The 15,205-nt window shown below is 36.9% G+C and overlaps 1 protein-coding gene across 7 annotated transcripts in view; it reads right to left on the bottom strand.

Annotated features, from left to right (window-relative positions):
- The window catches only part of WDFY3 (WD repeat and FYVE domain containing 3), a 258,678-nt gene that overhangs the window by 106,265 nt on the left and 137,208 nt on the right, over positions 1–15,205 (bottom strand). For all 7 annotated transcript variants that reach the window (XM_014585831.2, XM_014585832.2, XM_006143286.3 and 4 more), the window contains 5 exons: positions 14,240–14,352; positions 10,461–10,692; positions 8,212–8,312; positions 7,844–8,062; positions 1,762–1,943 (listed from right to left, as the gene is read on the bottom strand). In XM_014585831.2, the coding sequence (XP_014441317.1) occupies positions 1,762–1,943; positions 7,844–8,062; positions 8,212–8,312; positions 10,461–10,692; positions 14,240–14,352 (847 nt within the window). The remainder of the gene's footprint in view (positions 1–1,761; positions 1,944–7,843; positions 8,063–8,211; positions 8,313–10,460; positions 10,693–14,239; positions 14,353–15,205) is intronic.

Genomic DNA, 15,205 nt, shown 5'->3' with positions numbered 1-15,205 from the left:
TTAATCTCAATGTATAATATTAACCATTACTGACTGACATTCTCAGACTTTAAATTTTACTGCTGTTTATTGACAAGGCACTAAATTATCATTCAATTCATTTACAATAAATATATATTAGAGATTATAAAGATAAAACAGAAAGAAAGATAAATTGCTTCATCTTGTATAGGCACCTTTCATCATTTGATGGAATGAGGGACATTTCCACTGGATTGTTTTGTCGTAACATAACCTTAGACTCAGATCATATCTATTATTCGGTATATTAAAGAATACTACTTCCTGTGACATAAAGACCCACATGTGAACGAATGTTGATTTCATAGGATCGAGGCAACTGAGAGGAACTGTGGTAAATGATGACAGATATAATCAATAATAAATCTCCTACCCTTTAACTCGAGAGGCTGAGGACATTTTAATTTTCAATGATAAAAATAATAACAAGGGAGCAACTACCAGAGACTTTACAAACTATTTCAAATGCAATCTTGTATAAAAAGAAATTACTGACTTCCCATAGGATACATTTTAGAGTTTCCCATTTGAAAACACAATGCCAGGATAAGATATCATCATTGTTAAAGAAGCAAATGTGTTCCAAGAAACCACTGGTCAGTGCTGTTTAAAGTTTAAATTACACAAAAGGAAAAACTGTGCCTTTGTAACTGCTTTCAAGTGATATCACTCTAAAACAGACACATTAGTTTTTAAAAGTTAAAGAATTTAAGAGCTTGCTAGCTGAGTTCTATAAACAGTAGCTAGCAGCATTCATTCTGATTTAGAAAATGAAACTTGCTTTATTATTTACTGGTTATTTAAACTCCCCTCTTGGGACCAACAGCGTAATGGCTATGTTGCTGGATTCCCACGTAGTCGACCGCAGTTCGTGTCCCGAACCCGGTGGCTTAAAACTCACACTGGGCGCGTGCTCGTGCGTGCCCAAGATCTCAAGAGGAGAACGGAGGAGAAGGGACTGCAGCGTGGCCATCCACCCTGGGGGAGTGATTTCTCGCTTTCTATCTCTCTGTCTCTCTCTGTCTGTCTGGCGAGTGCACGTACCCTATAGCAAAAACCTCTAAAAAAATAAATAAATAAACTCCCCTCTCTTCAGAATATTTCAGTACAGTAATCTACAGTAATGTTTATACACTTATTCATTCAACAAAAAATAAAACACACTATCACTGGTAAAAACTTATCTAGGGTATGGTTCTGGCAGGTGGCATGGTGGTTAATGGCACTGGACTCCCACATGGCCAACTGCAGTTCAAGTCCTGGACCTGGTGGCTTGGTTTCTCATACTCTACCACCCCCACCTACCCTGCCCCCACCCCTCTCTGGTTAAATTAAAATAAATAAATAAAGTTAAATAAAATAATTCTTTAAAAAATTTTATCTACAGTGATCTGAAAACAAAGGGAAAAACAATTCCACTTCTAAATAAACTCAGATTCTTTAAAGTGACAAAGGAGTATATTCACAGTTTATTAAAACATCCTTCATATAGTTTCTCTATTATGAAAACTTACTCAGCGATCAGTGCCAACTTATTCAACAACTTCTTTTCCACCCTATAATCTCTCCCCTCTATTCTTTACTAATAAAGTGATCTGAAGTAGTCAGCTGCATGACCCTAACTTATTACTCAAATGGCTACTGAAGGTAAAATTAAGATGGTAATCATAAAAATACTTCTGTAAATCAAACATACCCTCAAACTGCCTGGTAAAGCAGGTGAAGTGCATGCGTGCTTACCTTGACAGTGTTAACAAGCTGTCCATCTATATAGAGGGCTGCAGTACTGTTCTTCAGCATTCCTTTGCTCATCACCAGAACCAGATGATGCCACTGTCCCTCAACTATAAGCTCTCCACATCGAAAGCGAGCACAGCATGGAAGAATCTCATAAAAAGAGGATTCTTCACTAAAATCATCAACTGAAATAAAGGGAGAGGGAGCTATAAAAACTTCTGCCAGTATCGTCCCTATTCAGACAATTATTCATACCAAGATTAGCATAAAAATAAACTGATAATGCAAATGAAGCTATCCTATTTATTGAAATAACCTTACCTGTATTAAGAAGTAAAATCTGAGACATATTTTTGTTTTCTTTTGTTCAAGATACCTATAGTTATAATTGAACAAGTTACAAAGCTAATGAAGTAAAAAAAGAATTAAGTAGACAATAAAATAAAGTTTTAAAACAGGGAAAAAAAGAGATTGGTTGACATCAAAAACAAAATTAGAAAGTGGGATTAGATCAAACTGCAAAACTGTACAGCAAAGAAAATAATCAGCAGAGTAGAAAGGGAACTTACGGAATGGGAAAATGTATTTGCAAGTCATGTAACTAATAAGAGGTTAATCTACAAATTATATAAGAAACTACGGCAACTCAATAATAAAAAAACTAATAATTGGGACCAGCAGTTAGCATAATGGCTATGTCACTGAACTCCCACGTAGTCAACCGCGGTTCAAGTCCCGGACCTGGTGGCTTAAAACTCACGCAGGGCACGTGGGCGTGCGTGCCTAAGATCCCAAGAGGAGAATGAAGGAGAAGGGATTGTGGCGTGGCCATCCCCCCGGGGGGTGATTTCTTGCTTTCTGTCTCTCTGTCTCTGTCTGTCTGGTGAGCACATGTACCCTATAGCAAAAACCTCTCAAAAAAAAAAAAATTGAAAATAGAACTACCATATGCCACAAAATTACCAGCTCTGGGTATATATTCAAAAGAATTAAAATCAGGATCTTGAGAGTATATTAATACTCCTATTGACAGAAGAATGGATAAAGAAAATGTGGCAAATACATATAATACAGTACTCTTCCTCCTTACAAAAGAAGAAAAGGCTGCAGTAAGTGATGTGATGAAGCCACAGAGCATTATGCTAAATGAAATAAGCTGGTCATAGAAAGACCCATGACAAGAGTCTGTAGATAAAAGGTATCTAAAATAGTCGAATTCATAGATTTAAATTCACAGAATTCAAAGAATGAAATGGTGATTGTGACGGGCTAGAAGGGGGAAAATGGGGAATTAATAATCAACCTGTATAAAGTTGATTATACACTGTAAAGTCAGGCATGATAAAAAAACAAACCCTAGAGAACTGTTACTGTACCTATACTCAACAGTAATGTATTACAACTTCTTGACTTGCATTTTATTGTACCATGGATTAGAAAATGAACTAAGAAAATTTAAATTTTATTCTTTCTCTAATGCTATGCTCAATGCTATGAGGGGATGATTGAACTGTTAACTACTCTGTGACTGTACTGTTTGGAAACTTTACAATGGCTGGTACCAAGGAGGTGATTTATGATATAGAACAGGTATTTGTTCATCTATGTTTCCTGCTTCATTAAACAACTTTCTCACAAATACACTCTGAGTTCCTAACATTCTATAGTCACTTCTTGAGTCCTATCTGGTTTCTCTTACTACTCTGTATGTTGCCAGATACTGCAAAGAAATTAAGGGCTCCTATTTCTTTAACTTTACTGTTAAGCTCATTAAAAATTACTTTAGCTTTTCTAAATATTAAAAACGAAGCAGGCAGGGCTGCAGTAGAAAGTCAGATGTTAAAAACTCATTAAAAAAATCAAGAAAAGTGTTCATCTATAACCATACAATATAAAGCAGAAATACTACTGAGTTGTTGAAAAAAATCATGATGCATTTTTACATGGAGAAACAAAAATATGTCATGAGTTTTCTGATGATCCAATATGTTTCAGTACAAATACATAAAGGTAAAAAAAATACTGAAAATAAAGTTTAAACTATATGAAAAAGAACTGTTAATAAAATACTAATGTTTATTTTTGGAATGTTAAAATATCTGAGACCAGCAGATGGCATAATGATTATGTCGCTGAACTTCCATGGAGTTGAGCATGGTGTGAGTCCTGGACATGGTGGCTTAAAAGACTCACGCGTGGTGCGTGTGCATATTTGCCCAAGATCCTGAGAGAAAAATGGAAGAGAAAGGATTGTGGTGTAGCCATCCCCTTTGAGGGATGATTTCTCACTTTCTGTCTTTCTGTCCCTCCAGCAAGCACACATGGCCTACAGCAAAATCTCTCTTAAAAAAACAAACAGACAAACAAAAAACAAACACTGCATGCTTTGAAATGCCAAGATTATATTTTAGAATGACAATTTAGGAGTTACATCTCTTAATGAGTTAAGACTACTTAAAAGGCAAAATTTTATCCATAAGATGGCTCAATATAGGAACAGAATTGAATAAACTAGGCAGAAAGGTCAAATGGCTTTGAAACATCTAGTGTTTATGGACCAACAGATGTGAAACATGGGTGAAACAAGAACTTTTTTCTCTCCCTTTTGTGGCTGATAAGACTATAAATCTTCTTGAGGAATAAAGAGAGTTTTTCCTTTAACAAGGTGAAAGTTAGAGATGCCGAACCTCCTGCATTGTCAAAACATCCAAAAAATGAAGATGGCATTAAGAAAATCATAAGAGAAAACACATTTACAGTATTTATGAAAAAATATGCAGATTAGTGGACCTGTGCAATTCAAATATGTGTGGTTCGAGTTATCAAATGTACTTATAAAATTTTGTGAGAGTTTCACTTTCTGACTGACCTTTGAACTGAGACACCCAGTACCTAGTGGTGTGTCAGGACATCTTAGACAACCAACTGGCTTATGACAATTCTCAATTTCCTAGGGATCTTCATGGGTGGTAGCTGCTGGGAGATGTATCCTGGCAGTACTAATGTATGTGTTACTATCATTTCCAATCATGACTAATCTTATAAGTTAGATTAAGTAAAAATGACACAGAGCTAGAAAATACTTTCCTAGTTTATGGATATAGCTCTAGATCCACTGCTTGAATTTTCTGACAAATTCTACCTTCTCCCCAAATTCTCCATTATTATTTATTTTTCTCATTATTTCCTTCTCAGATCACCCTTTCCATCCATGCATTTATTGGGTTGTCAGCAAAATCATGGTGCATTTTTGCATAGAAAAAAATGTCATGACTTTTCCGATGACCCAATATATATTTAAATAATATCTACATGCCTAGTGTAGGCAAGGCACCAGTTTAGGTGCCTGGGGTACCTGGATTGTAAAGATAGTAATCTGATTTGTGGGTGGCTTATAGTTCTAGGGGTGAGACAGACAGAAACAAAACGAGTTAAGATCTATGAAGTCTTGGTAAAAGATAAAGAAAATTAAATAAGGGCTAAGACAGTGGGCATAGGGAGGAAAATTAGATTTAAAAAATATTGAGTAGACAAAGCAGTTGGCATAATGGCTCTGTCGCTGGACTCCCATGTAGCCAAACGTGGTTCAAGTCCTGGACCCGGTGGTTTAAACTCACACCAGGCATATGTGCAAGCATGCCTAAGATCCTGAGAAGAGAATGGAGAAGGGATTGCAATGTGGCCATCCCTCCTGGGGAGTGATTTCTCGCTTTCTGTCTCTTTCTGGCAAGTGCACACGTCCTGTGGCAAAAACATCTCAAAAAAAAGAAAAAAAGAATAGAAAAAATTGAGGAGGTATAATACAATAAAATTTAGTGAAAGGGTGGTATTTACAAGGTTAACAAAGTTTCTAGATGGAATAACTGGCAGTGAGGGTGTCATTTAAGAGATACAGGCATTACAAAAATAAAAAGTTAGAATCTTAGCTGTTTATAGAAGGACTATTCACATGGAAATATCTAACATCAAGTTGGAAATACAGGTTGAACCCATCTAATCTGAAAATCCAAAATCTGAAATTTCCAAAAATCCAGATATTTTTGAGTGCTGACCTGATGCCATCAAGTGGAAAATTCCATGCTTGATCTCACATGACGGTCACGTTCAAAACATTGCGGTAAATAAATACTATATAAAATTTCTTTTTGGGTATGTGTATAAGATGTATATGAAACAGATATAAATTATACTTTAATCTTTTTTAGACATGAGTCCTATCCCCAAGATATTGTATTATGTATATCCAAATAGCCACCCTCAAAGTATTTTTTTTTTTAATAATTCTTTTCTTTTTTTTCTTTTTTTTTTTTTGGAGAGGTTTTCGCTATAGGGCATGTGCACTCGCCAGTCATACAGAGAGAGAGATAGAAAAAGAAAGCGAGAAATCACCCCCCAGGGAGGATGGCCATGCCGCAATCCCTTCTCCTCCATTCTCCTCTCGGGATCTTGGGCACACATGCACACACGCCCGGCATGAGTTTTAGGCCACCAGGTCCAGGACGCGAACCGCGGTCGACTACGTGGGAATCCAGCGACATAGCCATTACGCTAACTGCTGGTTCCCACCTCAAAGTATTTTTTGAAACACTTCTGGTTCCAAGCGTTTCTGATAAGGGATACTCCACCTGCACAAGGACAAAGCTTAGCACATGGATGAATGAAAAATTTGAGTTTACAATACTAGATAAAAACACCTAAAGCCATCAAAAATTAGTAATATTTTTCCTCCATGAAGAGCAGGTTCAGTATAAAGACTAAAGGCGGAACCTTGGATAATACGAAATTGGAGGGAAAGATGGGAGAGAAGGCTATGCAAGGAAAGTGTGAAAGAGGTCAGAGAAATAGTTAAAGAATGAAAGAGTAGATTTCCCAGATTGCCGACAGAAAGGTAGTTTTAACTAGGAGGAAGAAGTCAATGGGACCAAATGCCACCAATGGGCAAATAAAGTGTTATGACAAAGATTTTTAAAGTACTAATTGTATCTAGCATAGTTCTATGCTAGGCATCAACATTAAGTCAAGAAACCTTATAATCTAATTGAAAGCTAACATCCATATTTTGTTAATACTGAGTACCAACTACATGAGAATGAATATGTGACATTATTTATTGAGTTAAAAGAGTAATATTAGAAGTTACTTTTTATATTAATGGTTATATTCAGAGCAAGGAAAACTAAGTAAACTGAAATTTATTTTTATGTTATTTACATCATTTAGGAAGATCTTGAATCCTTGAGTTTGAGGTTTAACTGCAGGGCAATGTAAGGTTACAGCATCTTACAGGGAATGAACAAGGATTGTGAAATAGTATATATTAGGTCCTAAAGATAAGTGACAGATAAAGTAATGAAAATGCTATGTGCTTAGCACAGCGTGGCATATGTGGTAAGCAGGTGCTCAATGAATATTAACTAGATAAGCAGTATTTGCAGCCAACGATAATCCTTATCAAAATGAATCAAACAAGCTACCTGTTTTCTAAGTAAAAGTTGTAATTTCTTGGGAAATAGAAAGGAGTCCTTATTAGACATTCCCTCCACTGTTTTCTAAATCTCCTTTGAAAATATCTTAAATTTCACTTACTATTCAATTTCATATAACCTTTTAATGTTATCATAAATTCACTGAACATTCAATTTCTCTTTTTCTAAAATTTTAATATACATTTAAATATATATACACATATTTTAATATAATTTATATATAAAATATATATATATATGAAATTTATTCCCAGAGATCACAAGCACTCATCAGGATCAGAGAGAGAGGAGGAGAATGTATCCCTTAGTGGGGTGTGGTTATGCCACAATTTCTTCTTCTCCATTTCTCAATTCTGTTGAGATTTTTCAGCTGCAGGGGCTATGGTTTGAACTGTGGTGGGCCATGTGGGATTTAACTTCCTTAACCACTAGGCTACAGGACCAGCCTGGACATCCCATTTCTACACTATCATAATTTAATAATTAAAATTTAATTTTAATTTAACTACTTTTAATGAAATATCCTAAACTGGTCAAAAAAAAATTATCAGCTGAAAAATTTTTAATACTTCTAGAATCAAAACAAGACGAATACTGACCGTAATTCTGGAGTAACTCCTCTTTAGTGGAAACAATCAGAGATCGGTCTTTTGCTGACAAAACTATGGCAAGGCACACGTAATGCTGCTCGGAAGAATTTGCTCGGCGCACAATGGTGAGAAGTCTGACGGGGTGGTTATTTGGAGGAGAACTGAAATGTTCAATACAAAACCAGCTAGAGTAGCTTAACCCAGATGGAGGAGGGAAGAACCTTTCACCTAAAGAAAACAGAAAAACAGCAGGGGAAGAGTTCGTGTTGACTCATATTTACATTTAAAAAAAAAAAGAGGACAATCAAGCATATGCACTCAAAATGAAATATAATCTACTCAAGAGAAGACCCTCATAAGCAAACAATGATATTTACCGGAACCAATGCCACTGACCACAGCTCCGTCGGTGAGTCCTGTGGTGACCGCATTATTCGTTGGGGCATTATGAGGCGCCAGACTGGGCAGAAACAGGCAGCTGGTGAAGAAAAGACAGCAGGAGCATTGGAGGTTAATTATTTCTTCTCCTAGCCCTTACCACAGTGAAATGAACTGCCAGTATATAATGGCGACTGGAGATAAAAGATCACAGATAAATCTGAAGGCCTAGCAAAGCCCTTTCCTTCTTTTAATTATAGAAAAGAATCAAGAGAAATCCTTAAATTATTTCATTCTATTTTATTTTATTTTTTTAGAGAGATTTTTGCTATAGGGCATGTGCACTCATAGAAGAGATAAAGAGAGACAGAGAGACAGGGAGAAATCACCCCAATGGGGGGTGGCTCTCCCACAGTCCCTTCTCCATTTTCCTCTTGGGATCTTGGGCATATGCACATATATGCGTGAGTTTAAGCTGCCGAATCCAGGACTTGAACCACGGTCAACTAAATGGAAGTCCAGCGACGGAACCATTACGCCATCTGCTCATCCCGAAATACTCAAATTATAAAAATTAAGGTACAGTTTGCATGTAGTAAGTGTACAAATGAATAGCCTCAATCCAGACTTTAGAATAGATTCGTCACCACAGAAAAATTTCCTTGCCTCACTTTCTAGTCACTCTCTCCAGTCCTTATTATTCTGATTAGTTTTGACTATTCCCAGATATGCTTTAACCTATCATTTGTTAACAACTCAGGCCAATATTCTTAAAATACAATCTATAGGTTTCAATCTACATATAAAAGTCCCATAAATAACAAGTATAAATAAAAATGATGTATAGCACTTGTGTCTATTTCAAGGCTGCTGGACTTCATAAAATCTAGATTCACTACAGAGTCTTCTTTTGTTTTTCAGATTTTTGCCATAGGGCATGTACACTCACCAAAGAGAGACAGTGAGAGGGAAAGTGAAAAATCTCTTCCATTCTCCCCTTGGAATTTTGGGTATGCATGCACATGCACTGGTGTGGTTTTTAAGCCACTGGATCTGGGACTCAAACCATGGTCAACCACATGAAGAGAGTCTAGCACTTTAACCACCACACCATCTGCTGGTCCCCTGTAAAATTTTTTATTGCTTCTTTTGCTAATGTAGCCTTCCCTGCCACTTCATTTTTCTTTTAAAACATTGGTCACTGAATACTTGTAAGACACTAAGGTAGGTAATTTGAGAAACAGGATGATTATAAAACCCAAAGAGCTTTTAACCTAATTTTAATTTATATTACTTTTTCTTTTTAATTTGCTAGAGGGTATGGGCACTCATCAGAGACGACAGAGGGCTGTGGGAAGTGAGAAAACAACCTCCCATAGAGGATGGTGATCACATAATCTCTTCTCCTCCATTTCTCCTTTTGGGATTTTGTGCACACGTGCCCAGAATATTTTTTCAAGCCACCGATTCCAGGACTGAAACCACACAGTCAGCCATGTGAGATCCAGCTGCCTTAACCATCATGCCACTGACTGGCCCTATATATTTAAAAAATACATTTATATTTACCATACCAGGGAATAGTAACCTTTTTCTGAAAAGTGCTTGATCATAAATATTTTATACTTTGTAAACCAGGGTGTCTTCATCATGATTATTCAACTCTGCCATTTTAACATGAAAGCAGCCATTGAAAATACATATATAAATGGGTGTGGCTGTGTTCCAATAAAACATCAGAGAAAGTAAAGATTGCAAAAACTTTACTAACAAAACCATATTTGGCCCATGAGCCTTAGATTGCTGGGTACTATATCCTACCAATTTATTCAGTATAATAAATAACTAAAAATGACTAGATGTAGAAATCTTAAAATAGCATGTCAAGAAACTCAACTCATTTGAAAAGTTTGGTATAAAGTGGAACATAGTTTAATCAAGTAGATTGGAAACCAAAGATCAGATCAGCCCACAGAGCAGTGAGAGTCCTGAACCCGGCAGATGGAAAGCACGTCAGACACCTATGCATGCATAACCAAAATCCCAAAAGGAGGGCTAAGTGGAGAAGAGTTACATTCCCCACAGAGAGTGTTTTCTTGTGTTCTCCTTCTCTTGTCTCTCTCTCTCTCTGCAAGCACATGCGCCCTCTTGTAAAATTATAAACAAAACAAAACAAAGATCTATTTGCAAAGGCAAGTATGAGGCATAAAAAAATAAAACAAGCCTTGCTACCTTGCAAATTCCTTACCCAAACCCTTCAAGGGATGTGTCAAATTCAACAAAAGCTGGAGTAACTGATGATCCATGAAGTCTGATATCATGAGGAGTTGTCATGGAGACCAGGCACTTGACCCTGGTCAGGGGTACGGTACTTCCTTCTGCAGATTTTACCAGGCTCTTGCTTATCCGGTAATGGTTATCTTCATGTAAGCTGAAAACATTATCAGAACCCAGACCTTCCAGAGATGTGATCATACTACCTGCAAGCCAAAGAAAGTCGCTTAGGGAAAATTATCATGTAGACTTACAACTTTACAAGGCTGTTTTCCTTTGAAATACCACTTGTTGCTTCAATATACAATAATTTTCTCTTTAAATTCCACTCTTTAAAGGCCACTACTCAGTTTTAATGTACCTTATGTTCATGTTTTTAAACTTAAATAGCACGTGCTTCATTTTTTAATTCAATACTAAAGTAATATGCAAATTGTAGGGATGTTGAAAATTTCACAGTGTAAAAAAGAATAAAAATCACCAATAATCACCCTCTAAGCCATGGTTACAATGTAATTCAATTAGAAATTTCAGTTAATGATTTATAAATTAGGTTTTACTTTATTTCACAAAACTATCCTTTATATTTGTTTGATAAGGAAACAAAATATTCTAGAAGCATTAAAATGAAAGGACACAGGCCATCTTTCTTATGAAAAAATACCAGGTGAAGAGCAGAAATTTGCTTTTGTTATTTTTTCTTCTTCTTCTTTTTTTTTTTAATTTGCTATATGGCATATGCACTCACTGGAGGGAGTGGGAGAAAACGAGAAAGAGAGAGAAGAAAGTGAGAAAGCACCACCCTGGGAAAACAGCCATGCTGTCATCACTTCTCCCTTCTGGGATTCTGAACACACACACCACACACACACACACACACACACACACACACACACACACACACAGCCTGGCACATCTCTCAAGCAGCCAGGTGCAGAACTAGAACCATGAAGTTGGACATGGGGTTCAGTCACCTTAAGCACCATGCCATCAGCTAGTCCTCCATTTTTCATTCTTTCCTTACGACTATTAAAAAGGTAACTGGAAATTAAAGACTGCTATGTAGGTACAAATTATAGCATTTTTTAAGTTGAAAATACAAATTCTAAACAAACTGGTTTTTTTTTTTTTTTAGTTTGTATTACAAACATAGTGGAGAAAATATTTCTTCTCAAGGTAAATTACATGAGTGCTATATATTCAAACAAGCATTAAAATGTATTTTAATATTCTCTTTGAGAATTTTTGGTTCTATGCCTGGCAAAGGGAGTAACTCTATTTTAAGAAATTGTGTTCTGTATTTTTTTTTTTTTTGGCAAGAGATTTTTGCTATAGGGCGTGTACACTTACAAGAGTGAGAGAGAGAGAGACAGAAAGCCAGATAGTCCCCAAGGGGGATGGCCACGCCACAACCCTTTCTCCTCCATTCTCCTCTTAGAATTTTGTGGATGCACACACACACGCCCAGTGTGAATTTGAAGCCACCGGGCCTAGGACTTGAACTGTGTTCGACTACACGGGAGTCCAGAGACGTAACTGTTACGCCATGCACTGGTCCCCGGTGTTCTGTATTTCTAGGTACAGAACTAACAATAACAAATGAAAAGCTACAATGCCTTGCTATCCTGTAAGAAAAAACTGTTGGAACTCAGATCTTCAAGTTTCTGTAACGCAGTACTTGCTTATCTCTCATAATGAATTTGGAGGAGAAAAACATCAAGACTGAAATGATGGCTGAAGTTTGTTTAATCTCTTTGACTTCTGAATTCTCACTGAGAAATGGAAGGATTGTAGTAGATGATCAGTACTTCAAAGTGGTCATTTTACTGGGTCATAGGAAAAGTCATGACACATTTTTTTTTTCTGTTTTTCTATGCAAAAATGTGTCATGACTTTTCTGATGACCCAATACTTTTGTTAAATTTTCTTGCCTCTTTCACTAGCAATGATCATCTTAATCCATCAGAACAAATACCTATCAGTAGGGCTAACAACGATACAAAATGAATCATAAAGTAAAAACAGTAGTGAAGCCACAGGAAACCCAGCACAACTCAGCTCTACTAAGAATGCTCTTTCCTCCAGCTCTGGAGTGGGAGTCTGCTGCTTCTCCCATGGGGCCATGACCACATTCTGCTAACTTCCCTATCATTTTTACCAAAGCTTTTCCTTAGAGGCTCTTCATCCATCACATAGCTTTCTTTGTTTTGTTTGGTTTTGTTTCAATTTGCCAAAGGGCAGGGAGTAGTGAAACAGCCCCTCCCCCATGGTGGGATGGTCTTGCTGCAATCCCTTCTTCCATTTTTCCCTCCTTTTGGAATTTTGAACACATATGCACACGTGCCCAGTGTGTTTTCCAAATCACACGGTCCAAGACCCAAGCCAGTTAGCCAGCCACGTTGGATCTAGCCACCTTAAGTATCATGCCACCAGTGGGCTCTATCACATGCCTTTGTATGAAACTACTATCAACTATTCTCCCAGTAGGGCCTCTGTTCATTTCATACACTATAGAATTTCATTCTCAGTCTTCTCTATACTAACTCTTACCTTGGAACTTGGGGAAGTAAATATCCACATGAACAATTCATCTAACATTACCCTTCTAGTTCTAGGATAGCCTTTCCTCCAGTGAGTTTCACCTCTACTTTACTCCTAGGCCACAGTTTGGATATAGTCATTGTCTTTGCTTGTTCCTCTCCTTAAAATTTTGATTACCATGATCCCATTTGCTTCCTTGTTGCTTTTCACTCACTTCTTTTCCTTTCAGCCCAGTCATTATTCTCTAGGTCAGTGATCTTTCCTTTTTCCTCTCAGGCCATCACTAACCACTTGGCTTCACTTCCTTGATTTATAACTTCATCTACTTTTATCAGTATCTTTTTAAAAAAATAATTATTTTATTTAACGTCTTTCTCTCCTTCCTTCCTTCCTTCCTTCCTTCCTTCCTTCCTTCCTTCCTTCCTTCCTTCCAATTTGACCAGAGTGGGGCACAATGAGAGAGAGAGAGTAGGAAAGTGAGAAAGAAAGCTGCCAGGTTCAGGAATCAAACTGTGGTCGGCTATGTGGGAGTCTAGTGCCCTTAACCACACCATCTGCTGGCCCCCTTTTATCAGTATCTTTAATGTCCTGTTCTCCATGTGTTCCTGCAGCAACTGTCTTGCAAACCCACAATCTGTTAACAAAAATCTAGTCGGTTACTCTTTAGCCCAGGCAGCAAAAGTTACTTGAGAAAGGTAAAAAAAAAATTATGAACCATCTGAACAAGAGGTATCTCCCTTCTAAGTCATGGGTCACACTGCCCATAATGCTCATCTCCTTTGGTTTCTTATAACATTATTGGTTCCTTCCCCATCCTAACTGATCCCCTTTTTCAGTTAACCCAATCTTGTATTTCTCTATTTAAACAAGAAACCCTTTTTTTATCACCAACTTTTTTTAATCACAAACTTTTAAAAATATTCATCACCCTCATGATTTTCATTTATAAAATAAATCCTGTTTATAAAGCAGGAAACTTAAAAAGTCAACTTATGGCCCAGTCACGGTGGCACTAGTGGTAGGGCACTGCTGTACCATGCTGAGGCTGCATGCAGGCCCAGTTTCAGTTCCTGGGTCAACCTGAATAGGCTAGTTTTTTTCATTCCTGGAAGGCTGGAAAGACTGTAATGTGGTGAGACACCATCAAAAATACATCTCTCTCCCTCTCTCGCTCTCGTTCATGAAAAGAACAAAATTAAAAAGTCAACTTACTTCTCATCTCTGGTTCGTAACTGAGTGAACTTGGTTTGTGGACCCTATATTGTTTTAGCAGTTTTTTGTCCCAGGCACCACAATTTAAAGGACTTGCCAATCGTAAAAACTCCCTAAGAAAGAGACAAAGCAAAGTTAATTCCTGATGGAGAATATTATATAACCAAACATACAAAAACATGGGTTTCAATGAATTACAACAGACTAGTTAAAATATAAAATAAATGTAATTATTATTATTATATAGTATACAACTTTACATTTTAATTTTACTTTTAATTATTGTATATCTTTTGTATGTTTTTCAGAATTCATTTTTTCAAAAGTTAAGAAAAATGTTTAAGAAGTAGCCTAACTCCCCCATGTCTAAACCCACGCTCATCATCTTACACCCAAACCTGGAACTTCTATGTCTTGCATCTCAGTGAAATGTGCTTTGATCCTTCTTTCTTTGGCTTTCCACATTCAGAACAATCAGGAAATCCTGTTGATTCTACTTCCTAAAAACATGTTGAATCTGAACTCTTCTCTCCATGCCTGCTGCTACCACCCAGACCATATAATTTTTCTTTCCTGAAACAGAGTTTTAATGATCTCCTATGACTCTAATCTTGTCCCAAGTTGAGTCATTCTCTATTACACCAGTAGCTTTCAAAATCATTATCTATTTAATGTTACTCTACTGCTTAAGATGCTGTGATGGCTGTGTCCATTTCTCACAGGTGGAAATCCAAACTTTACCGAATGGTTAACATATAAAATGATTTCTACTACACTCTCCAGGTTTATTGCTCCTATTTTTCCCCCAACCATAAATTCCATTCAAGGTATACTTAATTTCTTCAAACTCCCTAAGCACACTACGCTCTTTTTCTACTCCGGACTGATTCATTGCATTTGTCGTCCTCATTACTGAGACTATTGCCCCTCCCGACCTTTTTTATCTGGCTAACCTCCTCCATATTT

Source organism: Tupaia chinensis, unplaced genomic scaffold, assembly GCF_000334495.1.
Source record: "Tupaia chinensis unplaced genomic scaffold, TupChi_1.0 Scaffold000094_1, whole genome shotgun sequence".
Classification (NCBI taxonomy): Eukaryota; Metazoa; Chordata; class Mammalia; order Scandentia; family Tupaiidae; genus Tupaia; species Tupaia belangeri.
Note: the sequence above shows the minus strand (reverse complement) of the source record. Positions and strands in the feature narration are given on the sequence as shown.